This window comes from Dermacentor albipictus, chromosome 5 (genome assembly GCF_038994185.2).
Source record: "Dermacentor albipictus isolate Rhodes 1998 colony chromosome 5, USDA_Dalb.pri_finalv2, whole genome shotgun sequence".
NCBI classification, from domain to species: Eukaryota; Metazoa; Arthropoda; class Arachnida; order Ixodida; family Ixodidae; genus Dermacentor; species Dermacentor albipictus.
The window spans coordinates 35,271,425-35,293,407 of NC_091825.1; the positions used below are offsets into that span (position 1 = coordinate 35,271,425).

Genomic DNA, 21,983 nt, shown 5'->3' on the forward strand with positions numbered 1-21,983 from the left:
AATGCTAGCAATGCAAGGCCTCCACGCCAACCCGTGCCGACACACGACGCAACCTCTGCGCCTGACGCAACAGGCGCCCACACTCGGGGCGGCGCATGCGGCCGCGCTCCAACGCGTACGTCTGGTTGGGGCTTAACTTTTACCGGGGAGCGTATGCGGGGAGCGCTACGTGCTTCACGTTGTTACCAGGAGCGCCCTATAATCAAATATGTGGCTCGGATGCTTGTTTTGTGTTTGTTCTTTATTGAAGCGAATGCTGTTCTGTATGGTGTATGTGGGATCTTGAACCCTCTGGCTTACAGAGGTACGAGTCACTGTTCCTGCCATGCAATGCCGCCGGCATCAGCCTAGACTTTCGCTAACGGGCGCGGACACGAAAAATGTCGACCACCGAGACGCTTTCAGCTTCGCTGTAAGGAAAGCGCTTCGCCACGTTAGCATAAGTGTATAGATGGAGCATTTATTAGTACGGTTTATTCCTCATACCCTGGAATTTTAGACAATGTCCTTTCAAAAATCTGTTACTTCACCGCAATGCACCAGCCTCATTCAATTGGCAACACTAAACATAGTTATATTTCAAAGGATTGGCGGAGTTTCAACAACTTTTAATTAGCAATGCGAGAGGGTACTACCTTCAAATACCATGCGCATTTGTGATACTGATGCCGCACTTAGGGCTGCGTTATATTAATGTTTTTGTCCTTACCAAAACATTGCTATAAAGCCGCATCAAAATCAGAATTTGAAGCAATTTGAAGGAGGTACCCTTTCGACGTTGCTAATAAAAACTTGTTGAAACTCGGCCAATCTGTTGAAATATAAGTATTTTTAATCTTGCCTATTGTGTTACGTTGGCGCGTTGCGGTCAATTTCAAAAAAATTTCGAAGGGGCAATGTCCAACATTTCTGGACCTGTGAAAAGTCCAGACTGCTCAGCAGGGATCATCGAAGCAGGTTTTTTGCTGCGGGAAAAAAGTCAAGGATCAGGTTCTATGTAGGGGCACTCTTTAGAACTGATGGTAGCGCTAAAAAGGAACGGACACACGAAGAAAAGACGACACGACGACGAAGAAACGTTGTGATTCTTTTAAATACAGAATTTTTTCGAAAAATAAACCAGTTGTCAGTAGCGTTTCTTTGTCGTCGTGTCGTCTTTTCTTCGTGTGTCCGTTCCTTTCTAGCGCTACCATCAGTTTTAAAGAATGCATCACCAACTAGCCCAACACCAAGTTTTATTGATGTAGGGGCACATCGCCCTACACATCACAGCAGCTCGCCAGATCGACAAGAGGTCCAGGCTACCGATCGTCAACTTCGCCGAGCTGCATCACGCGGCACTCTGTCTGGTTGCATCTGTGGTCTTCCCACGTGCTTGCATTTCGCATTTAAGTACCGCGTGTTCCTCCAGTTTCGGCTGTCATATCGAGAGGCCGCGCTCTGACTAGTCCACCCAACTGGGCGTTTGCAAACTGCTCATGTTTGGATGCGTTAGCATTTGGATATATATATATGTATATATATGTATATATATATATATATATATATATATATATATATATATATATATATATATATATATATATATATATATACATATATATATATATATATATATATATGTATATATATATATTAGTCGTATCATAAGAAGCTAACAAATGCTGACACCAAGGACAACATAGGGGAAATTACTTGTGCTTAATAAATCAAATTAAGAAACGATAACTTACTGGAAATTAATGTGGATGAAAAACAACTTGCCGCAGGTGTGAACCGAACCCACAGCCTTCGCATTTCGCGTGCGATGCTCTACCAGGTTGTGAGTTCGGTTCCCACCTGCGGCAAGTTGTGTTTTTCATCCACTTTAATTTCCATTAAGTTATCGTTTCTTAGTTTCATTTATTAAGCACAAGTAATTTCCCCTATGTTGTCCTTGGTGTCAGTGTTTGTTGGCTTCTTATGATATGACTAATTAAAATCGGGCCCTTCGGTGAACCCCCTTTCTTCTCGTTTATATATATATATATATATATATATATATATATATATATATATATATATATATATATATATATATATATATATATATATATATATATATATATCGCTCGTACATCGTCATACGATAACATGACTAATAAAAATCGGGACCCTCAGTTCACTTTATTCTCGTTCATATATCACTATATACCTCCTCCGGCCCAGTTAGTCGCACTTCGCTCGGTACACGCACTTTCACTCATGAAACCGGAAACTCAAGTGTGCGACGCAATGCTAAAGCATTTCTCCCACTTTTACCCCTAAATCGCAGCTGAAGTTTGTGCTTTAAAAAGTAAAGTCCTTAACTTGCTAAAGCCCGAAATGTAAAAGCATAGCGAGAATTGGGCGCTGCACGGAACGCGGCGAGAGAAAATGCGCACGACCTTGTTGAGTTCATCCATGCTAAGGGAAATGGCGGAAAACAATGCAGCGAACAAATTAAATCCCAGTGCTCAACATTCCGACTAAGTTTTATCTTCGTGTTCCCAAGACATGCATGTGCGACCTGAATTGCACACTTCCGGTTAGAGCGCTGTACGGGTAGTTTTTTTCAGACCCGGGCCCGGCCCGAGCTCTAAAGTGCGTGTGGATCCTCGTCCACCCCGACCTGGTGGTTTCAAACTTGATGCCTAATCAGCCCAGTCCCGAAAGATTTGGGCCGAGTCTGAACCGCCCCAGCACTGTTGACCCCGTTAGCCTTTAAGAGTAAGCGAAGCATGGTCCAATTCTGGGTAATTGTGAAAATACGATCCGCGGCACAAGACATTTTCTGGAGATAGTTTTGACTGTGTCCAAGTGGCTGAGTCCTCCCTGTAGGTTCTGTGGGGAACTAGCAACACTGAATCACATATGGGACTGCGAGGAAGGCAAGCTTGTTCCTAACCTGATATTCTCTCCCTTACCATAGGAGGTGGTGCTGCGCAGTTCTACCATGGACATCGAACTCCAGGCCATAAAACGAGCTGAATAGGTCGCCATTAAACATGATTGATGGCCCTCTGGCCCGCCTGAACAAACCACGCCCAAATCACCCCACCTAATGCTGAAAAATAAACCTTTTCCTACCCGTAGCAGGTAGTTCTCAAGAGTCACCAATATAATACCTGGCCTATAACGGGCTTGACGGAGAACCGGGCCGATTGTAGGGAAGACCGAGTGTGGGACTCGACCTGAGTCCGAAGCTCTTTGGTCCGAGCCCCGCCCGGACCAGCAATAGAGATAGCTTACCCGACCCCAGCCAGGACCACGGGCCGGGCTGGGCCTGGGCTTTCGGGCTGCCCCAGACTCGTGCAGTGCTCTATTTCCGTTTAACACGATTGAAACAAAAAGCGAACGTGATTGGAGCAACCACAGCACTCTATAGTTTCGGGCAGGGAACTCTGTCACCTTCGAAGAGCAGCGCTAACACCAAAACTTCGATTTTTCACATGAAGCAGAGTATCGAATGGAGCCGGAGCTGAACGGGAAACCGGGCTGATTTATTTCTAGCCGAACCGCGGAACCGAAATAGAACTTATTGGAGGAACTTTTACAAACCGGTTCTACAAGCGCCCCGGAAGGCCCTGTGGAGGCTTTGCTTAAACAAGTCGAAGAAACATTGGACGAAGGCGCAAAGCGTATCCTAGTCGGCAAGCGATTCCGGCGCTACAGGCAAAACTCAAATACCTTCAATAATGTCAATTCGGCTCCGTGCCTCACTTGGTTGTTACTTCTGGAGCAACTTCCGATTCCTTTCATGCGGCGAAGAAGCGAGCGCTTGCGCGGGCCCATTGGTAAATTGCACGATGCTTTGTTTGTCTTGGGTCTTGAATCATAAGTATAGCGGTCTAAACGAATTAGCCTCAATTAGGCAACGCAACCATGGAAAGTCGGATGCCTGGCTGGGGGGATGCTTGTACCCGTCTTATAAACCGGTGGGCGTCCAGCAGTGAGTATCGAACCATGCACGTCCGGCAGCTGGTCCGGGCACAGTCATGTTCACTCTTCAATAATCGCTGGGTGATGGAGGTGGCTGTCACGTTTTGCATGGAGTTCTGTATCACTACACTACGTCGATCCCCGAGCCTCGGAAGATGGCGGAAGCGGTTGGTGTGGCCAGATGACTGTGCATTTGGATTATTCTCCTTACTGCTTATATGTTTTCAAAGAAAACAGTAAGAAAAAGGGCAAAAGAAAAATGAAGCTTCCTTTCGCCCACTCTTGAATTTGTGGGCAATTTTAAAACGAGCAGATTTCAGGATTCCTTCTAAGAGCGCAAGCGTCAATTCTGCAACAGGAAGTAATATTTAGCCGTTTAGTTCGTCAGTATTGTGGCACACTTAGGACCGCCACCACTATTAGTAACCCATTAAATCTATAGCAGTGAGTTTGAAAAATTCTACTCTGCCCATTTGAAGTAGTTTGTAGACATCCAAGTGAGAGCGACAAACCAACACATCTCTGTGTCATGAATATTCACTCTCAAAGGTTTGTGCCCTTTGGGTTGTATCTTAACCCACAGCGTTTATCGTTATCTGCCTTGCTTGAGTTTCCTTTCTTAAAAACTTAGCGCTCGGTATATTCCTGTCGAGAATGCTGCGTTAACCTATTAACGCGCAAGCCGTTCGTGACTTGGAAGTACCGTGCTCAAAGCGTTCACGAAAGGAAATGTGGGCAAGACAGACAACGCATAATGTTACTGCTATTGTTTTTGATACGACCCAAAAGGCATAAACTTTTTTAAAGAGTGTAACATATTATTGGTGTCAGACGAAGGAACGGCGCCTGAGCTATGGAGCTACGGATGCGCAGGAGGGGCCATCCAGTTCGCACACCCATCTACACCGTCATGAGGGAAACATTTCATGAGCAATCTTTGCACATCAGAACTAAAATGCCAGAGGCAAAATATTATTGCTCGTTGATGCGTCGGAGTGAGGAGCGCCTACCTTTCTCTGCGCTGTGACAAATGACATTTACATCTGCGTTGCTCTAGCAGTATTATTTGCTCAGTGCGAGCTTAGGAGAAAAGGCTTAGCTCGGGCCCAACACCAACGCCACCTATTCAAGTACATGTAAAATGCAGAAATGCATTTCTGAGATAACCAATGCACCGAATTTAATGAAGTTTGTTGTATTTGAGAGAGAAGGATAAATTATAGTGACTGGTAGAAGCGAAATTTTGATTTAATGCTTCAGCTCTTTAAAGGGAATTTGAAAAAAGTGGCAAGTTCGTAAAAAATAGAAGCACGAAGTTTACAATTTCGTAGCTCTTCACCTAGAACAGATATGGAAATTCTGTAAACTGAATCCATTAGGGCATTGGAAGCGGACAAGTTTGGTATGTCAGTTGATGTTCTACATAAATTGGTTACATTGTCTACAAGGGTTTTGCAATAGTCCTACTCACAATATAGTGATACATTCTAGAGGTACGCGTAATAAATCAGTTTTGTCCGCTTTAGCTGTACTATTAGATGCAATTCATAGAAATAGTATTTAATTTTGCTTTTCTGAGTTAGTGTCGTAACGTTTCTAGAAACGTTTTCTGAAAACTTGAGATTTTGTAACAATTTTTTTTAGAAAAATATGACGGACTAAATAAGATATTTGCTACGACAGCCATTACATACTAGCTTTTTCTTTAAATTGAACGAACGTCATAAAATTTGGTGCGGTGGTTGTCGAGAAAATAAAGATTTCTCCTTTTCCATGTATTTAGGTAGAAGCCCCCGAGCTAAAAGTTCCTCCTAAAGAGACTGACAACCTATTTTCGTGGTACTTATTTTTTATGCAATGAAAAGCTTACCGGCTAGTATGTATAATCATGAACTGCTAATGCGGAAAACACCATTTAACCTTTTTAATCAGAATTGTTCGATCTGCGATGAGCATGTAGTCATTCATTAAAGCATGCTCAAAACTGTGATAGGTGAACGCGATATCGATTTTGCGCCAGCATGAGTAGGAGGAGTAGTACTCACATACGGGGAAGAAAGCTGGAGGCTTACGAAAAGGGTTCTACTTAAGTTGAGGACGACGAAACGAGCTATGGAAAGAAGAATGATGGGTGTAACGTTAAGGGATAAGAAAAGAGCAGATTGGGTGAGGGAACAAACTCGAGTTAATGACATCTTAGTTGAAATCAAGAAAAAGAAAAGGGCATGGGCAGGACATGTAATGAGGAGGTAATACAACCGACGGTCAATGGTTACGGACTGGATTCCAAGGGACGGGAAGCGTAGCAGGGGACGGCAGATGGTTAGGTGGGCGGTTGAGATTAAGAAGTTTGCAGGGATGACATGGCCACAATTAGTACATGACCGGGGTAGTTGGAGAAGTATGGGAGAGGCCTTTGCCCTGGAGTGGGCGTAACCAGGCTGATGATGATGATGAGTAGGAGGCAAAAGACAAATGCAGCCGTAACTTCGAGAAAGTATTATTTTCTTTATCAAGCCGATGGTCCTGCATTCAGCTTTACCGAAGTGTTAAAGTATTTAAGTGATTATAGCTACGTGTTTCCGTGATGTCCTGCCCAACTGCTCTGGTATGTAACCAGTCACGAGGAAACCAACCCAACCGAAAACAAAACGACGCTTTTACACTTGATATGCTGTTCAACGTGTTGCCGTAGCCATGCGTGCGCTTTTGATTACCAAAGAATAGAAGAAAGCGCATGTCTCTAATAATACAGCAACTGAAATTTGTAGCAATAATTATGTAGTACTTATTAGCAGCCTGTTTACGTAACGACATCTCATAGTAGACTACATCCGAAGTACCAGAATTTGCAAGCGCTTCGCATTAACTCTCGAAACCATTCGAATTTATTCGCAGGCAAAGACTCCCAAGGAATTCCTTAGTGGAACGGTACAGTTCTTCACGAAGAGGCATGCTATTATAAGCATCGTGGTGGTCGCCACGGTCTTCTTGGCGGTGACGGCCTTTCTTCTCACCCGCGCGTCGAACAGACCGAGGCACAAGGAAAAACTGTGCGTCACAGACGACTGTCTCCTCCACGCAAGCCTCCTCATGCGCGCTGCTGAGCCAAACATTGACGCCTGCGACGATTTCCGGGCCCACGTCTGCTCCAACTGGTCGCCGCAGACACAGCGCAAACACTTGAAGGAATTCGACGGGTCAACGATGGAAGACATGGTCTACTCCTGGTTTGCAGGCTTAAGTGCAACTTTAGAGCAAGGCTCTCAGGTTTTCCCTGTTGGCAAAAAGCCACTGGCCATGCTAGAGTCTTGCTTGAGCAACTCCTCAATGTACGGGTCCAGAATACAGCAGTTACAGACGTTTATGACGCAATACCTGGAACTTTACTGGCCTAAGCCACCTCACGAAAATGTCGACGCCCTTCGCGTACTGATTACGCTCGCCTACTTCTTCCAGGCCCCACTTTGGTTTGTAGTGCGACCGACCATGGCACGCCGACGAACAGAGGAAGGCCGGTGGACAATCGTGCTCAAACCAGCGCCTCTGATCAACCGCTACTTTCGTCAGCACAATGTTGTGAAAGGCAGTGGGCCGACCGCCTATATGAAATACTGGATGGAGTTCTACCATGCTTTCTCCAACGACAGCACAGCAGCAAGCGAGGAGCGTGCAATCCAAGCAGAGCAGCTCGAAGGAAAAATTCTCAAAGTGCTCAGTGACGCCGTCAAGGCGTTACCAAAACACCCCGCGGTACTTCCCATCGGCCAACTGGAGACATACACGCCGACTGTGAGTTCGTCACGATGGTTGGCGCACCTCCAGAGCACCGTCTACGACATGCAGAGCACCGTCGACGTCTCGCTAAGTTCGCGAGACGCTGCACTCATCACCGACAGAGCTTTCTTCGTTACTGTCGGCGAGTTGTTCAAGAACTACACCAACAAGCAGATCTTGGAGTTCCTAGAGTGGCAGTTTGTCCAGCATTACACGCCAGTGGTGGACAGCAGATTCCTGATATCTATGTATGGCGACAATAGCACAGCCATAAACCTTCGAACAGCCTTCTGCAGCTACCACGTCGAGGTGCCGTACAAGGCGCTCATTCCGTCTCTGCACTTTGCTTCCCAGATAACAAACAGCGTTCAGCAAATGATCGACCACGGCTACAAGCGCCTCGTGTCGACGGCAGTTAGGCTTGTCAATGAGTCCGCGTGGCTCGACTCTGAAAGCAGAGTGGTGGCTGCCGAAAAGCTCGCATCTGCCAATTTGCGACTCTGGCCTCCCGCCGCCTTCCTGGATAAGGAAAATTTGGCAAAGATATTTCGTGCTTTTCCTGATGCTCTTCCATCTTTTGGGGAATACTGGCTCGCGTCCACTCTAAACTTGATTAATCTAAATAGGACGCCAGAATACGAAGAAATGCTCGACATGCCGCTAAACTATGCGCTTCCCTACTTTGACTATGACTACGTGGAGAACTCCGTGGGTGTCGCTGTCGGAGCAGTCAACATTCCTCTGTACTACAGGAGAGGCACCAAGGCCATGTTCTACGGAGGATTCGGGTTCTCGGTGGCATTCCAACTTGCGAAGGCCCTCGATGAGGAGGGCATTCGGTGGCATCCAAAGGGGCTACCTGTCAAGTCAATTCTGAGCGCCTCCTCGCAGGAAGCCTTCGACGACAGGTACAGTTGCGTCGCCCGAACCACAGCAGAAAACGAAACGCTGTTTCCGGAGATACCCGCGCTGGAGATTGCTTACACTGCGTTCCTCGATGAGGTCGGTGATCCTGAAAGCACGACGCACATCAGCAAGAACTTGAGCGAGTTGAAAGTGTTCTTTATGACCATCTGCCACATGACTTGCACGCGAAGCGGCATCACCGAACCTTTCTCGGCAGACTGCAACAAACTCGTGCGACACTCGTCGGCTTTTGCCAAAGCGTTCCGTTGTCCAGTGGGATCCAAAATGAACCCGAAGAATAGATGTACCTTTTTTTACTGAGCAGCGCCACGTTTTGTGGGGTCAGCGTTTTATTTTGGCTCCAAACTATGATATTTTTGAACCTAGTAATGTTTTATGAAACATTAATAATTATATTATTTTACATCATCTTACAAGATCTACTTTTAGCTTAATGATGGAAATTTATAACACGCACATTTCTGTCTTTGTTAGACCTCTTGGGTCATGTAACATAGATAACACTTTCACCTTTTTTAGATAATTGTGGGGGATCCTCCCTTGTATCTAAAGTGGAACTTTGCAGTAGCTCTTGTTTCACAACGCAGATTCACCGTTCTTGAACAATATATAACCAATATAACGTTTCTACAGCCTCACTCAAATAAGATCGCTTGCATCGTAGCTAGTACCATAGCAGTGCTGAGGTTGTGCCTAAGAGACATAAAGCCAAGATCAGGCTCTCTAAACGGGGCAATCAGTGTGCCTCAACCACGACGGCTACGAGGGGAAATCAGAAAGTCTTTGCCCCTATTTTTTATTAGCCAAAATAAGGTACATACAGGTAATCACAAATATAACGTACCATTAAACGTGACTTACACTATTTTTGCACATAGTCCCCGCACTGGTTGAGAGATTTGCCCCATCGCAGCACTAAAGTTGAGAGCCCCAATCGGAAATCTTTTCGTTAGTCAGCGAAGTACGCGGCCTCCCCGAACACTCATATTCATGCAAGTCTTCACGGCCTTTTGTGAACTCGCGACACCACCACCACCTCGCACTTCTCAATGCAAGACACCGTTCCCCAACATGCGCAGCATTTCCCTATGGATTTTGATGAGCGTTCGCCCCTTGCTCCATAGAAAACTTCGTTGCTCGTACACCGTGGAAGCGTGAAGCACAACCGCCATCTTCAACAACTGACAGCAGCTCCGTGCCGCAGAGCTACCGGCATGTAACGCCGGACCGGTCCAAGAAAGGTCCGTCGCTGGGAGTGTACTTCGCATTTACAGCCGTAGTTTGGCTTCGAAAATAGGGGCAACGATTTTCTGATTCGTCTTCGCATTTTGGTGTCGTTGACTGAGAAACGTTCGAGAAACAGTGTTATCTGTATGTGTCCGTGCGTGTGTGTGTGTGTTTCTAGTTTTGATATTTGATACATGTTTTAAGCCATACTAGGAATAATTGCAGTAAATATTCAGCTGCTACGTTATAGAAACACTTCCGGCAATGAGTCCCTGTAAAGATATGATGTACCAAAAGCGATAAATCCGAATCACTGTTTGGCTAGTACCCGCGTCATCAGTTTGAATAGCTTGTCAATTTGATTTGGCAGTGTTTGCGGTGAATTGTCAGCTTCTGGCGCTCATTGAAAGAGATGCTATCGAAGCCTGTCATTCCACTTACTAGGTTCCCTCCACTCCCGCCTTGCTTATCCTTGCCTACAAATCTAGTGTTACAAGCGCCAGCAGTTGAATTAAAATTCGCGTACTCGTACCACGATGACCCAGCTGCACCATGAGCACCAGGTTTTTTTCTGAATTCAGGCTTTTGTAAAAAAGCCAGCGGCCCACATTGCTCGGACTTTTGCTCAAAGTTATGGCCGACTGATTAATGAAAATCGGCTGCATCCAGGGGTTTGAAATATTAGACACCTTAAATATGAATCGAAAACTACTTGTTATTCTATTCTTGTACGATTCAAGAATTCAATATTCGTAGTTGTCGAATATTTGTTCAGCTACCAGATAGGTGGACATCAACAGGCAGAAATATTGGTACAAGGCACTACTCTTGGGAATGATTCGGGTGCAGAAAATTCATGGGCCGTAATTCTATAGCGATGCCTTCCACTGGATTTTACGTGGTTCTTATCATCCACTGTTTCCGACCAGCTGACCCCATTGATAAAGCGGACACAGCGTCAATCAGACCACTGCAAGAGCGTGAAAAGCGCGAAAATAGAAATAGCATCACAATAGGCATCGATATAACATCGCGGGCAACGTTGCTGCGAAGAACACCACACATATTATATCGATACACATATTACACACATATTACATCGTATACACCACACATATTACACCGGATACACCCCACAGCCACATATTACATCGGATACACCACACATATTGCATCGGATACACCCCACAGCCTACAGGGACGAATGCCCATGGTGTGGGGCCACACCAACCCTATACCATATTACGTGGGAGTGCACACTACACAACATAGAACCCCCAGACACGGACACCACGAGGGAACAATGGGAGGCACTGCTGTCCAGCTCGGCCCTCGACGACCAGCTCCAGCTGATACAGAGAGCTGAGAAGATGGCAGGAGCCAGCGGATCCCTGCACTAAGGGCCCCGACCATTAGCGGTTTTTCTCATTATTCTTTGAATAAAGTTTATCTATCTATCTATCTATCTATCTATCTATCTATCTATCTATCTATCTATCTATCTATCTATCTATCTATCTATCTATCTATCTATCTATCTATCTATCTATCTATCTATCTATCTATCTATCTATCTATCTATCTATCTATCTATCTATCTATCTATCTATCTATCTATCTATCTATCTATCTGTCTGTCTGTCTGTCTGTCTGTCTGTCTGTCTGTCTGTCTGTCTGTCTGTCTGTCTGTCTGTCTGTCTGTCTGTCTATCTATCTATCTATCTATCTATCTATCTATCTATCTATCTATCTATCTATCTATCTATCTATCTATCTATCTATCTATCTATCTATCTATCTATCTATCTATCTGTCTGTCTGTCTGTCTGTCTGTCTGTCTGTCTGTCTGTCTGTCTGTCTGCCTGTCTGTCTGTCTGTCTGTCTGTCTGTCTGTCTGTCTGTCTGTCTGTCTGTCTGTCTATCTATCTATCTATCTATCTATCTATCTATCTATCTATCTATCTATCTATCTATCTATCTATCTATCTATCTATCTATCTATCTATCTATCTATCTATCTATCTATCTATCTATCTATCTATCTATCTATCTATCTATCTATCTATCTATCTGCGAAGACGAACCAGTTCCTTAGCAATTGCATGGCGATCTCATTTTGACGACCATTTTCAATCGTAAATTAAGCATTTTTCGCAGTTGGCAGCCAATGATTTTCGGGCTTCGATTCAAGTAAGACATTCCATTAGATGTTCGACTGCGCAACATTTTGACGATAGGCACAGAAGAGAAACGCACACAACAGAGTGCTCAACTAATTTATTATTTAGACATACTAATTTTTGATCAATATGGCCATGGTATGAAATTCCTTGAAAGTGGAGTTCTGTACTGTGTATTGTCTGGTTCTGGAGACGGTGAAGAACGACTCAGTGTCAAAGCTGCATTCAAGCTGCGAACTTGTGCCCAGCAAAACAACACTCGAGCACAACAAAGCGGCTGGGAAAGTCGGTGGTTGTCGAATATAATACTTACGAATCAGCCGCGTCGGCTGCTTATACATGGCTCAACGAACTTTCCAGCGTAAGTGATAGTATGAAGACCAGTATTCTCGTCCGCACAGAATTTGTTTACACGAATCTCGGCGAAAACAGACAACAGATAGAAGAATCGATAACATGCGAGAAACTTCCGATACAGGAAGGCGCGCCTAGAGCTGAGATATAACATTTACCATTTGTTAGTTGAGGGCCGCGTTCGCTGCAGTTACTCGATGGTATGCATTCCTAATTCGTTAGCTACTATAGGTCTGAGAAAGGATTCTTTGGTGCCTGTGGCAGCTAGATGCGCCAGTTAGCAGCTGGATGAGGCCGCGCGCGTACGTGGCTCGCGACCTTGCGGTGAGCCCGGAGATTCTATATATCACTTCCCTTATCGTTCAGCTGCTGTTCAAGCTTGTTGAAAATGGCTAGTGCAGGTAGCCGACTTCATTGTTGCCTACTTACATGCGGTTCAGAATTACAATGTTCGAACCATTTGTACAGCTTTTTCCCCTTTTCTCCCCTTTTGTTTTTTTCCTTCTCTCGCGCACGCAGCAATATAATGCATAAACAAGAAAGTGCAGCATATCCTAAACTAGCGTTACCTATTTAAAAAAACGCGTTTAATGCGGATAATCTAAGTGTGTCTTTGACATTTAGGTTTCTCTACGCTTTTCTTCTGCTCCTTAAGGTACCATCGCCGCCTTCTGAGTTATGCGACTGGGCTATCTAGGATGCTCAGTTTCTATAGTCAGAAGTTCAAATCCTGATTTTTAAAATATTTTTTAACTTCAGCCACCGGTCGAAATAAGCATTTCCCTAGCACGGGGACGCTTTAACTTTTGCTGGTTGCCTTTCATAACTTTTTCTTGGTGTGTCATGGCCAGTAATGCACATGTCACTCAGCACCTAGCTGCCTGAATTGTCAGTTATGCGGCTCTTCGGAGCGCGGATTAGTGGGGTTTGAGCATCTATGGTAGAGTGTATAAGTGCTTCTGTTGGTGATTCTTTGATAGAACGCCTGTGCTTCTGTCTCCGCTTTTTCGCTTTCTTTCCTTGCATTTCTGGGAGCTGCCGCTCCCTCCTTGCGGCAATGGATGGAGAGATCTCCGAGGACTTTCCTGATGTGCAGTCGTCAGGTCGAATAGAGTCCAGGAAACGTGGAAGTGCGTCAAGCGATACAGACAGCGAGGCCACTGAGTTATGTTCGAACAGCTACGACTCGTAAGATGATTACTTCCAGGTAGTGATGTGTAGTTCAGCGAAAAGAAGACTACTGCGGGTATCTTCGTCGCCAAGTGCTTCTACCCTGAAGAGTGCACCGCTGCGCTGGCCGCACACCATGCTCTTTAAGCCGGCTAATTTGCGGCTCCTTAACAGGCAAGTCCATTCTCCGTTATTCGAGAGAATCGCACCAAATAAGATTAAAGACATGCGAATAAACTCGCGGAACAATGTCTTGGCAGTTGGTGCCTTACATCGCAGCGCCCTACAAGACCTACGTAACACAACTGAGATCGGCGACGTAAAGGTGCGATAAATGGTCCCTACAGGCGACGATGGTACCGCGGGCGTCATTTATGACGTCGACGTTGCTATCCGGAATGACGACTTGCCAATAATGATCAAGCCAACGACAGAAGGCACTTTCATTACGAGGATTTTCAGACTGGGAAACACACGATGTGTGAAGATTTTGTTTGAAGGCGACAACATTCCTTCACACGTCAGAGTACGCCATGTCCGCCATCCAGTACGACCATTTATACCGAGGCCCCTCCAGTGTTTCAAGTGTTGCAAGATTGGCCACGTAAAAGGTGTCTGCGTGAACAACGTCGTGTGCCCGCGGTGCTCTGAGTCCCATTCAGAAGACGCCTGCAGCACAGATGTTCTAAAGTGCCCTAACTGCAATGGTCCTCACAAGGCCTCATCAAAGGATTGCCCGCGAGTGCGGAAGGAATTCGCAATCCTAAAGCGAATGGTGCGAGACAATTCAATGCATCAAGAGGCTGCAGCTGCTGTTCGGCGACGTCGGCATCGACACCGAAAACGTTCACGACATTCCGCAACTGCAGATAGGAACACGCCATCTTCCATCAGAAGGACTGCCGAGTCAACGCACAGTGCCACGAAGACAGATACAATGAAAGCAAACAAAGCGGAGAGGCTCGCCCATGCGGTAGAATGGCCTCAGCTACCGAGGGCACAACTCCCTGCTATGTTGCCGCAAAAGCCACCAACTTCGACTGCTTCGGTAACTGTTGAAGTGACGCTGGCTGATGATCTCCAGGTCATCAACATTCTGCGGTCGCTCATGAATGCCATTCGCGTTATACTTACCAACATGAAGTCATCGTCTGCACAAAGCGCGCTACAGGTGCTGGACACTTTGAGCCCAGGACTTGCAGCTCTTGGTTGAAATCATGGCTCTCCAGAAGCCGTCGTTTAGTGACGAAGTCCGGAACGCATCAATATTTCAGTCGAACGCCAGAGGACTTAAGTGACGCATGTCGGGCTTTCGACTGTTTGTGTTCACGAATAAGTTCCCAATTACGAATGTCCATCATCCAGTGCCACCTGACCAAGAAAACCAGTATGCATGTCTCACAGTGAAGAAAGGCAAGCTCACTTTCAAAGTAGTCGGAACCTACACATCGCCCTCAAGTCGGCTAAGCTGCGAGCGGTTACGGCGAATAACGACACCGACTCCGCAGCCTTTGGTGATGACTGGAGAATTTAATGCCTACTACCACCTCTGGGGAAGATCTAAGATAAACTCGAGAGGCAGAAGATTAGTGTCATTTGCCTCCGAACAAGAACTGTGCTAGGTAAATGGTGGAAGCCCCACCTTTCTGCGTGAAACTGCCTACTGTAGCTGCCGGGACCTCACCTTTGTTTCACGCTTCTTTACGGGAGATATCAGGTGGTTTTCGGATATTGAAACATGGGGAAGTGACCACCTACCCACTTACCTTAGGATTGAAGAGCTGACGCACTCCAAGTTAGCCGGCATCGACTGGCCGATGTTCAAATCAATTGTCGAAGACAGCTGTAGTGATGACTTGTCCTCTAGCCTAGAGGACATCATAAAGGGTGCCCTAGAAGATGCCACACATTCGCTTCCAAGAATATATACGCGCACCGAATACGACATTGAGCTGGAGAAGCTTCGTGCACTTCATCACCGTGCAGAGCGAAGATGCAGGCGCACGAAGTCTGTAGATGACTTGAGGTCGGCCAGAAGAACTGAAAAGAAAATTCAGTATCCCATGGACCAACTTGCATCGCAAAGATGGAAGTCATTTTGCGAGTCTTTGGATCCACGAAAACCACTGTCGCACATATGAAGAACTGTTCGCGGTCTCCGTGGAACCCCTCAGCAGTGCCACCATTTTAAGAATTTGGCCCTTCAGCAACAATGCAGCGAGATTGACGTCGCCGAAGCTTTCTGCAGGAGGATTGCTGGCGAAACTAGTTCCACCGGAACATTGACGCTTCACCACCCACCGATTTCATGCGACTCCTGCATGGGCAGTCCTTTCTCCATGAACGAACTCAAAGCTGCACTGGCCTTGTGCAAGCGTTCATCTTCACCAGGACACGACGGTATAACCTACCGCGCCCTATGTAATCTTGACGAAGAGGCTCGGAAAGTGCTCCTGCTCTTGTTCAACAACTCCTAGCAGACAGGTATGGTTCCCCTGGAATGGAAGACCAGTCGCCTAATTCCACTGCTCAAGCCTGGCAAGTCACCTGTAGACATTGCATCATTACCGACCAATTGCGCTTGCCAGTTGCATCGGAAAACTAACGGAGAGGATGGTTCTAGCACGGCTGGAATGGTACCTCGAACTTTACCAGGTATATCCAGATGCAGTGGCCGGTTTTAGGCGAGGCCGTTCTTCCATTGACAACGTTATCGGCTTGGTGACTTACGTCGAGCACCAGAAGTCCTTCAAAAGACTGTCTACTGCCCTGTTACTAGATGTTGAAGGAGCGTACGATAACGTAACGCACGAAGCGATTTTCAACGCGTTAGAGGCAGTAGGACTTGGTGGCAAGGTCTATTTCTGGATAAGTACCTATCTACATAAGAGATCCTTTTCCGTACTTACCGAGGATGGCCCGACCTCTCAGCATTACCGTAACCGTGAGGTGCTTCAAGGCAGAGTACTGAGCCCAACGCTCTTCAGTCTAACACTCATTGGGCTAGCCGACATCCTGCCAGGCACCGTTAGGCTCTCCATCTATGCCGACGACATTTGCATTTGGACGTCAGCTGTGACGTGACAGCAGCTTCGCGCGCGGCTATAGCTACTTTAACATCATCCTACCTTCGAGTACAAGGGCTTCATATATATGAAAATGTGCAGCGGTGGCGTTTACCAGGAAAACAATTTCTCCATACGTGATATTCGTCGACGGACAATTGATCTCGTACAGCATGAGTGACAGATTCCTGGGGGTGGTCATTGACAGAAATCTCTCCTGTACCCCTCATTTGAGTTATGTGAGAAAACGCCTGACAGGAATTGGCCATATGTTTAAGTTCCTAGCAGGAAAGACCTAGGGAGTGCCAATACAATCTATGGTGCAACTGTACAGGATCCTCTTTATTGGATTCCTGCGGTACAGCCTACCGGTCATGTCCAACACCTGCAAACTAACCTGAATATAATCCAAAGCATCCAATGCCAAGCCCTCAGGATATGCCTTGGCCTACCGCGGAGTGCGTCAACGACGGAAGTTATTGCAGTCGCTCAAGATTCCACTCTTAGAACGCACATTAGCATTGCAACAATGCGTGTGCACACAAGACACTTCGCCCGGATCCTTACCAACCACCTCGCAAGTCTCCCAGTAGATAGGCCCACACGACATTTAGTGCGGCTGTCTTCGCGCATCGTGCTTCTCTCAGGTCAGGCTACACACCTACGGCAAGACCTTCCATTCATCCATGGTGTGTGCGCCATACTCAAGTAAATCTTAGAATCCCAGGACTTCAGAAAAAGTCGGACTTGCCATCATCAGAACTAAAGCAACTAACATTACTTCTTTTGTACGAGAAATACAGTGACTGCACACATATCTGTACTGATGGATCAACTACCTCAACCAGTTCCGGTGGCGTGTAGTTATACCAACAATGAGAAATACCCAGCGGTTCAAGACTTCCCATGTCACTACGTCTACAGCTGCAGAGCTCGCAGCTCTCTGCGACGCGCTTCATGTGGTAAGTGCTGAAAGGGCTAGGAAGTGGGCAGTCTTCTGCGATTCAAGGCCGGCCTTGCAATGTGTGCAGTCGTTTCTCACGTGCGAAATAGTGGAACTTGTCCATCATTTAGGAGAAAAAGGCCATGATTTAATATTTTCAGTGGATGCCAGGTTATTGCGGTATCATAGGAAATAATGAGGCAGAGAAGGCTGCTCGGATTTCAAGCCAAGAAGACCGCTTCGTCCCCATTCCTCTCTCAAGGACCGACACCGCGAGACAACTTCACAGTAGAGCTCGCAAGATCTCCTTCGCAGAGTGGAATACCGCACATGCAAGGCGCACAAGACTGTACAGACTAAACCCGTCACTTCAACTCAGACCTCCGGCCAGTCTGCACCGAAGCGAAGCATCTCCTCTGTGTTGGTTGGGGCTTGGAGTTGCCTTCACGAATGCCTACTCAATACTAATTAGAATGACTGATAGTCCGACGTGTGATGTTTGCGGATGCGAGGAGAACATTGTCCACTTATTGTGCCATTGTCCTCAATTTCAAACACAAAGGCAATCTTTGTCCAACGCATTCAAGAAATTTGATGATTGTCCTCTGAGTGAACAGACATTACTAGAGCACCATCCCCACCGACCATCGGCTCAGAAGGCACTGAAGGCACCTTCGTGCTTTCCCAGAAAATCTGGTTTGCGAGAGATAGTGAATTGACCCACACGTATCTACACCTTCTCTCTCCCTTCTCTCTCTTCCCCTTTTCCCTTCCCCTCAGCGTAGGGTAGGCAACGAGACCCTCGGCTAGCTAACATCCCTACCTTCCTATATTCCTCTCTCTCCCTCTTTCTCTCTCTGTAGAAGGACGTAGGAAGAAACAGATACAGACACAGCGCTGTGTCTGTGTATCCGCAGCATATGGTTTTCCGTTGTGTGGTTCCTACTGTATCTTTTCTATGCCCGTGGGCTGGGGTAATTTGGTTTTCATCTTTCTTTTAACCCCAACATAATATATGTGTAAAGAGGAAAGGAACCGCGACTTCAGACGGGACGTGGCGAAGGGGTCGACAGGACGACCGGTCACGTCCCGTCTGAAGTCACGTTTCTATTCCTCTTCAAACGTGTCGGACTAATTGGCCCTAGGTTTTCCCCTCCTGAACATAATATATTTATTTTCTACATAATGTATGGGGTGATAATTTTTCAATTTTACGTAATTGTTAAAAGTGGCCTGTGGCAGATAGAATAATTCTTTTCGTTCATCTTGATTACTTAAAGAGATAAGCATTTCTAGCACGAGAAATCGAAACACACCAACTAATCAAGAAGCATGCACTAATTAACTTGATATTTAATTTACTGCACATATTGCAATTTAGAAATCCTAACCGTTGAGCCAGCAAGACTAGTATCCACTTGATATGAACTGTCAGGACGACACCAGTTTTGAGATGTGTTTCCCAAATTTTGGGACGGAAATCATTGGCGTTCCAGTTATGTTTGTGCTTCAATGCATAAGAATGTGCTTTGTTGAAGGAGTAAGCAGAACACTGAACTATTGCAGCGAGTTCAATTATACATGTCTCGGAACTAATGTATTTCTGGAAATTATATCTAAGTGGATAAGCCTTGTACGCACACCAACTGCAATTTGTAAATTGCAATGTGTGCTAGAAAGTAATTAATTGCAAAGGTAATTAGACAAACTTACAAATAAGTTGAATATGTATTTTTTTTTTGTAGTAGATGTCCGCCTCTCTGACAAATCACGTTAAAGCGCTAGAATTATGTTATCTGCAACAATGTACTCTTAAAAAATCTATAAAATTTATTACTTATCACTTCGTGTACAAACGCCAATCGAAATACCGTAAAAATATAACGATGTCATCGACCCAAGCTCCACAATGCCCCCAATAATATACAGCTGTATGTACTTATTGGGTCTTCCAGGCTTGACATCACAAAGTCCCTCTGTTTTGTGTCCCATCAAAAACTGTATGGACAACTGTCTATCTGTGCCCAATTATAGATGGAATAATAGTAGAGATCTCACGGAGCTAGTGAAATATGCTCAATAAAGCTTCCTATCAGTAATGTTCACCGAATGCAGTCGTCTTTTTTCATTGATTTCAGGGTGACTGAATGCGTGTCGCGCAAGTAGTGCTCTCATTTCACGCTCATGAAACCGACTTGTTGCTCGCTCTACCAATACGCGCGTAGGCGACGTCGGCGTAGGCGAAGTGCGCGACGTCGGTATACCTTAAGCTGGCATACGTACAACATTTAGGTTCTTATGAACTTTGGTAATCACGGCTTCTATTCCTCTTCGCGCACACCACAATCTGCATTGCTATGGTTTGTATTTCCTGCCAATGTGCTATGAGATGCACACGAAGCGCGAACCTAAATATTGCGATCGTGAGGCTCAAACAATTTTTTTTCCTCTCTGAAAACGCAAATTACTTCAAGTGAAAGTTCCGTGCTGAAAGTGGTTATGCTTATCAGTTATATGCGCTTTTCTCTGTATTGTTCTACTAACCACTTTAGAGTATTACCGACGTCATAACATAGGAAACCATATAAATTTTGGTAAAGTCAGGCTATTATTTGCGATCATGTGCGTCGCATAACGGAGAAAGCAAGATTTGTACGTTTTGGGGACAGTTTTATGAAAGGAATTCAACGTTTTGTTTCTTAACCGTCTTCTGTGGAAAATTTTTCCAAATACGCGTACGTGAAGATTTCCACATTTTTACAATGCTCACGTAGCCTGCTTGACTTACTCAAGTATCCTATATATCTTTTTAATTCCAGCGTTTTGTTTTGTCAATCTCCTTAACCTTTTTTTGTGCTTCCTCAAAACTTCTCTATGTACGTACCTTCTACCTCTAGCTATGCCTGTAACGGATCCGATCGTTTCACTCTCTTACCTCCTTTGTTTTTCACAAATAAACAGAACGTCTCTTACTTATCTCGACTGCTGACCTGTTGGTGCTTCCGTCCACTTTAAATCCAAGTGCCTCTGGATGGTGTAACCTTCCCTACCGGTCTCACTATGTGAACCCCTTAGCACGCCATTAGGATGCGCTGAGTGGGCCGCAATTTTGCTGCAGCGTACGGATGCATCATCTGATTGCGTATATTTGCTCTGGTTTGTTTTTCTCCTTAGGCAACAAATCGTGCCTCATATCGCAAGGCACTTCCCTTCGTGCTATGATTTCTTTCTTCTATTCTTTTCAATCTCCATGGCCCATTCTTTTCACCCAATTCACTATCTCTGTTTCTCTCAGTTCATTTTGATGACTTGTGGTTGTTTATTTACATTTTCAATTACCCTGTACTTGGTTGCCAACTTTCTTGACCTATTCTTCCATATTGTGTCCACGCTTTTCAGGTAGAAATACTTGTGCACTTTAGCCTCCCATTAATTTTCATTCATTTGCTGAGTTTTTCTTGAAGAGTAATTTTGCTCTGTGTTTACCGATTTGAGACAAGGCCCAACCCTTGTCACTTCGCACTGCCTCATTTATGGTCTTGCCCCGGACTCCCAAAGCCAACCAGCTTACCGATCTTTGGTTAATTTGGAACCAGGACAAGATATCTGATTTTTAAGGATATAATTACATTTACGAACGTTAGCACTGCCACCAATACTCCTTCCGATATTCCATGCACAACCTCATATTTATTGTGGCCCCAAAGTGCTCTATGATTCATCATTGCTCCATTTAGCTCCTACTTTTTTTTCAGATTATCTTGTTGGGTGTTTCTTTCCTTACATTGTGAATACGCCGATATATCTATACTGCTTGACTGTGTTATATCTTGCTGTTAAATTGACACCACTTAATTACTCATGTCTTGATTAAAGAATATAATTCTAGGTTTCTCTGTGCTGAGCTTAAGGCCTAGAGTTGTCGCTGCGTTGAGAGAAATGTTCGCAAGTCTCTGCAAAATTTCATGCATTGTCCGCAAATAGCACTATGTCGTCCTTATGTCCGGGGACCTTATGTTGCGCAATGTGCCTATTACACATATAGGATAAACGGAACCCTCTTTCCTTTTCTCTGGACATGCAACGCCCTCAAGCGCCACCAGCACCAAGTTCGCGGGTTACGCATGTCAGTCAGACACGATTGTCTGAATATAAGGCATCCGTTCGATTCCTCCCAGCACCTGGGAAATGTAAAATGTTTATTTTGTGTGATTCAGGAGCACCACATACCAATTAATTTTAGTCGTCATCAAAGAGGTTCGTTGAAATGTGGTACACACGCAGTCGCACATGCCCAGTGACCCAGGTTGGTCGAACGGTTGGTTTCAAACACGGTCCCTTCAGCACGGCATCCCGATGCTCTGCACATAAGGCCATCGA

At 45.4% G+C, this 21,983-nt stretch overlaps 1 protein-coding gene across 1 annotated transcript in view; it reads left to right on the forward strand.

Annotated features, from left to right (window-relative positions):
• LOC135908094 (endothelin-converting enzyme 1-like) overlaps positions 1–10,218 on the forward strand; it is a 36,630-nt gene extending 26,412 nt beyond the window's left edge. Inside the window, exon 4 of the mRNA XM_065439846.2 lies at positions 6,859–10,218. Within this exon, the coding sequence (XP_065295918.1) occupies positions 6,859–8,964 (2,106 nt within the window). The 3' untranslated portion in view covers positions 8,965–10,218. The remainder of the gene's footprint in view (positions 1–6,858) is intronic.
• Positions 10,219–21,983: the final 11,765 nt, after the last annotated feature.